Raw genomic sequence first — 5,798 nt, forward strand, 5'->3', positions numbered from 1 at the left:
GAAGAAAGCAAAATAATATCAAAGGCTTGTTTGTCAGTCTGTCGGTGCACAATGAAGCAGACCATTGTTCACATTAACATGAGGCAGAACAATGACTTATGCAAACTACAAGAGGCGACTTCAGCAGGTGCTTTAAAAGGTCAGTTTCCCATTTCCATGTAAGTCCATAAAACCTGGAAATGGCTGAAAATACAGACAAGTTGAGATGTAACATGCTTTTTAATGTGTAAACTTTTTATTCTTATTTTTTGTAAATAAAAAAAACATTATGGCCATATCTGTTTACAGATATAATTCTCTTAAAAAGCAAAAAAAAAATGGCATTGATGAGGTGGTTGTACCAGGTGCAATTAAAGTTTCAAAAACACATTCCAGAAAAATCAATATTATCCATTTGTTTCATGAATGCATACATTAACTTAATATTGAAATCCTAAAAAAGAGGCAATTCTTTAAAAAAAGAATCCTCTGGCAACGGTCAGTTAACTTCTTACTTATGCTACTTCAGACTGGCTGTCTGAAAAATTGTGATTTATTCTGCCTTAAAAACTATCAGCCCGAAAGAAGAGTCCCATGAGTGCTTTATCACACATCTGGACATGGCTCTGGCCCTGTAAATGCCAGTAGTAGGAGAACATCTGTATGTGCACACCAATGGGTATGCATGATTCCTTCTCCCACTGAATAACAGCAGAGCAGCTTTGATGGGCAGGGAAGCTCCACATTTGAACTAGAGCTCCATACATAAACTAAAGCTATACCGCACTCATAAGAAATCAGTTTCCAGGCATGTGTGCACAGGCTGGAGACAACTTTGGTGTTCCAGCTAAATAAGCCTTAACCACTTCTAACTTCTTCTGGATTTGTGCCTTGTGGTGTTGTGCCTGCTCTGATATCCTAAAGAAGCACAGAACCATAGAGTTGGGAAGGATTCCCTGAGGGTCAACCCCCTGCAATTGCAGGAATCACAGCTAAAGAATCCCTGACAGATGCCATCCAAACTCAAGAATCCCTGACGCCATCCAAACTCTGATTAAAAGCTTTCAATGAAGGAGAGTCCACCACCTTCCGAGGGATGGACACCAGACACCAGACTGTGCTTTCCATTCAAAGGACCATTGAACTCCTTGCCAGCCAGAATCTGTCAGAGACTAATACCCCAGCTCAGAAGTGGCCAGTCTGCCCTGAGCATTCCTATGAAACCTTGAGAGAAGAGGCCCCATAATGTGTCCCAAATGAGGTACCTTATTCAACTAGCACAGGACATCATTGGACAGAGCCACGATGCAGGCAGTTTGCCTAAAACGGAAATAAAACTCCTCCGTATCTAATCCTCGTCTTTCTCTAGCAAATAGGGAATAATTAAGATTCAGGCGTTTCATATTTTAGTAGCTGCAATGAGCGGGGGAAATCACAAAGGTTATAATGGTGGGGCCTTTCTAATTGCATCTTTCTGCAAGGAGTATTATCACACCATTAAAAGAAAAAAGGAAGGGAAATACAAATACCAGTCCAAAACCCCTGGTTCATTTCTAAGCGTTTTCTCCCTGCGTTGCTAAAATGAGTCATCTTTGCAACAGGTTTGCAACGCCATTGTTAAGACTGCCGTTTTGTGGCACTGTGCTGGCATAGCCAATGGCATGTCCCACTGTGTAAACATACGTGTGCACCTGCGCACTTTAGAAACACACCACAACTTTGTATATACCAGTATGCAGTTCTACGGAAGGGTCATCATCTCTTCTCCCTAGAAAATTGCTTCGTTTTAAAAGGAAGTTCTGTATTTGAAATGTCAGCTGTAGCAGGCTCTCCAACGAGAAACCATTTCAAAGCTAGGCACAAGTAACACTTTCAGTGTACAGTGGCTACCTCTCCTTCCCTTCCTCTGGTTGTAGCATCCCATCTGACAGCTGTTTTGTTTCACTGAATAGAGCTGTCACATTCAAAGCTAAGAGGCAGCGCTGAGACTTGCTGCCTGTTTCTACAGTCAGAAGAGGACTGGTCTGAAAGGAGGGGCATCAGTTGTGTTCTGTAGAATGGAGACATTTTTTAATTAAAAAAGGGCCAATTCAACTAAGAAATTTGCCTTCAAGGAAGAACTCGGGTAACCTTAGCATTGTGAATATATGTCTGTTTTTAACCACCATCACCAGCCAGAAACTATCGTGATCAGTTTTTATTTAAACGAAGACTCTTTTTATAATGTTTAAATTATGTCCCCAATTGCTTTCCCATCCTACACCCTTTTAATCATATTCAGGATGTTTGTCTTATTGGACAAGGAAGTTATTTGCCATCAGCTGGGACAGTGGGGGGGGGGTGGAATCAGGAAGATGTTTTCCTCCCTGTGTTGCTATGAATGTTTTTTACATATGGTGTAGAATAACACCAATAATTTGCTTTTTCTCTAGGACAAATCAAAGAAAATGTTTATAAACCAAACCTGAAATTAGAAAAAAAAAGAAAGCTGACATGCTTACGGTTACTCCAAAATAATAATAATTAAAAAATTCCATATCCACACCGAAGTGTCCTTGTGCACGAAAGAAGGTTTTCTTGTGCAGACACCTTGCACAAATGAAAATGTAATCAATGCAAATCAGGTAACACTGTAAAGTAAAACAAAAAGGCTGCATCTATCATTTTATCTATTTACAGTCACAGGTAGGGGAAATAAGTTAGCATTGAACACAGTCAGTGGAGTAACTTCAAGGGAAGAGCACCTTATCTTAACCCTTTAAGAACCCAGTTGCTCTTCAGCATCACAAATCTAAAAGGAGCTCATCCTTTTGAGAGGTACTATGCTTCTCAGTTGTGAAACTTTTAATGCTTGTTTCTTTCAGCTGATGGGAAAAGAGGAAATAAAGCTTTTTAACAATACTGCATAAACAAAAAACATAAACATTGTTTTTTTTTAAAAAAAATACATATAGGGTGTATAATAAAACACTGGCCATGGTCAAGCTTATGCTATCAGTTTACAAAGCCAAAACCACATTGGAAATCTTAGCATTTAATACTGTCATTTTTAAGATGGATGAGATGGCTCTGAAGGTTCATTCTGATGTGTCTTTGTTTATTTTTCCCCACCCCACATATATTTCAAGTTCTCAAGAAATATTTAAAGTGGTTTCAAAGCTGCTTTCTCCTACAAAAGTTAAAGATGTACAGATCTCAAAGATGCAATACTGTAGTTTTGCAAGGATGTCAGGGACATATTGTCCAAAGGGCAAAAATAGAAAGAAAGTGCTTCTGAAATATATGACTTATATTTTCATCTTTGTTGCTTCCCTGGCTTACACACTCCAATCAGTTAATTTCAGTTTGCCATAAGCTCAGCTTGTAAGTGTATAGAAACAATACCTACAAACAGGTCTCTAGAGCCATCACTGGGCAGAAACATCTCCACCTGGGCCAAGGCCAAAGTCACCTGAAGTCTTTGAGAAGTCAAAGGCCAGTCACTGGATAAGACACCACCCACTTCCAAAGCCCAGCCAGAGCTGAGCCTCTCTTCTGTAAACAAGTCTTGTAAACAAACTTGAGTCCACCCCCTCACACAATCCTTTTCCGGTCTATCCTGCAGAGAATCTTTTTAAAGGATCTCCTGAAGTCATGGTTGAAGATGGTGTAGATGACAGGGTTGAGGGAACTGTTACAATAACCAAACCAGAAGAAGAACTTGAAGAGTGTATCGGGCACGGGGCAGCTCTTACAAACGGCAGTCAATGTGTAGGTGAAGAAGAAAGGGAACCAGCAGACCACAAAAACCCCAATCACAACCGCCAGCACAAAAGTGAATCGTTTCTCTCGGTTCTGCCTGCCTCTCCACCGGGAAGCTTTCGCATCTCTTTCCTCATCAACTCTGTTTGGCAAAGTGTCCCCAGGCTTAATCTGGCTTAGCTTGGTCTTCCCCTTGCCCCTTTGCGGCCTCTCCTGCTTCCTGGTCTGATGGCTCTCATTGTGTTCCGATGAAGAGGTGTCCTCCAGGTCTATACCATTGACTTCTTCCCTCTCCTGGCTTCCTCCTGCCACCGCTGCCTTCTCCCCATTGAGCTTGGTCATTGCGGGCATGTCATCCTTATCTGCCAGGCCATTCTGCCTCCTCTCTGCGGCCTCCGCTCTCTTGCCAGGAGGCACCCGAGTCCTCCTCTTGGCAATCTGGTAGATGCGCATGTAGACCAGGATCATGATAAGGCAGGGAGCAAAGAAGGAGCCGATGCAAGAAGAGATGATGTACCACGTCTCTTTGTTGATGCTGCAACTGGGTTCCTTGCTCTCTGAATTCAGCTTCGCTTGCTGACTGTCAGGGTCGCCCTGTTTCATGATGGAGATGAGGGGTGGGAAGGAGATGACCGCAGAGATGATCCAGACAAGGAAAATGATGCTCTTGATGCGGCGCGGCGTGCGCTTGAGGTTGTACTCAATGGCTTGGGTGATGGACCAGTAGCGGTCGAGGCTGATGGCACAGAGATGCACGATGGAAGAGGTGCAGAAGAGCACGTCCAAGGCCAGGTAGATCTCGCACCACACTTTGCCAAAATACCAGTGGCCCATCACCTCGTTGGCCAGAGAGAAGGGGATGACCAGGGTGGCCACCAGGATATCGGCCGAGGCTAAGGAGACCAGGAAGAGGTTCTGAGGGGCCTTGAGCGCTCGGCTGGTGAAGATGGCAATGATGACCAAGACATTGCCAAAGATGGTGACGAGCATGAGCAGCGTGGCGAGGGTGATGAGGGCCAAGGTGGTGTACATGGGGTAAGGGAGGCCCCCTTTCTGCCCACCGTCGCTCCCATTCAGGCTCCCGTTGCCATCCATGTGCTGGGAGTAGCTGCTTTCCTCCAGCAGCGGGTGGTGCAGGTGTGCCAGGGAAGAGATTCCCCCCCTCTCGGTGAACGGGCTCCCCAGGTTAAACATCAACCCGAGCTCGGTAGGCTGTTGGCGGATGTGACCCTAACACACACCCTGCGAGGAAGGGGAGCTCTGGCTGCGCGGAGGATCAAGCAAGTCCGGTCTGGGGAAGTCAGAAAGAGCAGCCTTAATCCAGTCAGCAGGAACAACCGCTGCCTTCAGCTTTCCCAGTCCCCGCTGACGATAACCGACGAGAGGAGCAGCAGCAGCAGCGATCTCAGCTGGGGAGGGAACCGGCTCCGATTCTGCCGTCTCCAGGTCTCCCTTCGGCCAGGGAAGCGCGCGGCTCGCCTCTGCCCTCCCAGCCCTCGCTAGCTCATCTCCGGGCGGATCGACGGGACGAAGTCGACCCAGTCTTCCGCCTCTCCCGCAAAGTCGCCAGTAAGTCCAGCCTAGAAGGGAGGGGCTCCTCAGGAAGCCATTCAGAAGCCGCCGGGGCTGGGAGACGACGAAAGTCCCGCTTACCTTCGCCGGGAGGGTCCCGGAGAGTTGAAAGGGCGGCGAGGCAGGTAGGACCTCCCCACCCACGAGGGGCGGCTTCTGCTCCCAGTCGCCGGCGGAGCAGATCCCAGACGGCAGCGAGAAACGCCGCGCGGGGCGCGAGGGAGGCGGAGGAGGCGGCGGCGCAGGGGGCGCGCCCGGCAGCCTCTCGTCGGTGGCGGAGCCAGCGCCGTCCGCAGCCAGTGGCGCCCGCTCGAGCACTGCCTTCCCCGCTCCCGGCTCGCTTTATAGCCCGGGCTCGGTCCGGTGGTACCGAGCAGCAGCGTCAGCGCCACGTGGGGACGGCCCCCTGCGCGCTTCTCCGCCTCTGCCTCGCAAGAGCGCCGCGCTCCTCGCTCGCTCGCTCGCTCGCTCCCCAGGCGGAGAAGGGAGAGCAGGAAACTCCGACG

The 5,798-nt window shown here is 47.6% G+C and overlaps 1 protein-coding gene across 1 annotated transcript; it reads right to left on the reverse strand.

Annotated features, from left to right (window-relative positions):
* Nucleotides 1–213: 213 nt before the first annotated feature.
* On the reverse strand, nucleotides 214–5,503 carry ADRA2A (adrenoceptor alpha 2A). Its single transcript, XM_079976592.1, has one exon. The coding sequence runs from the start codon at nucleotides 4,912–4,914 to the stop codon at nucleotides 3,553–3,555; it is 1,362 nt and encodes a 453-aa protein (XP_079832718.1). The 5' UTR covers nucleotides 4,915–5,503; the 3' UTR covers nucleotides 214–3,552.
* Nucleotides 5,504–5,798: the final 295 nt, after the last annotated feature.

This window comes from Podarcis cretensis (assembly GCF_951804945.1).
Source record: "Podarcis cretensis genome assembly, chromosome: 5".
NCBI classification, from domain to species: Eukaryota; Metazoa; Chordata; class Lepidosauria; order Squamata; family Lacertidae; genus Podarcis; species Podarcis cretensis.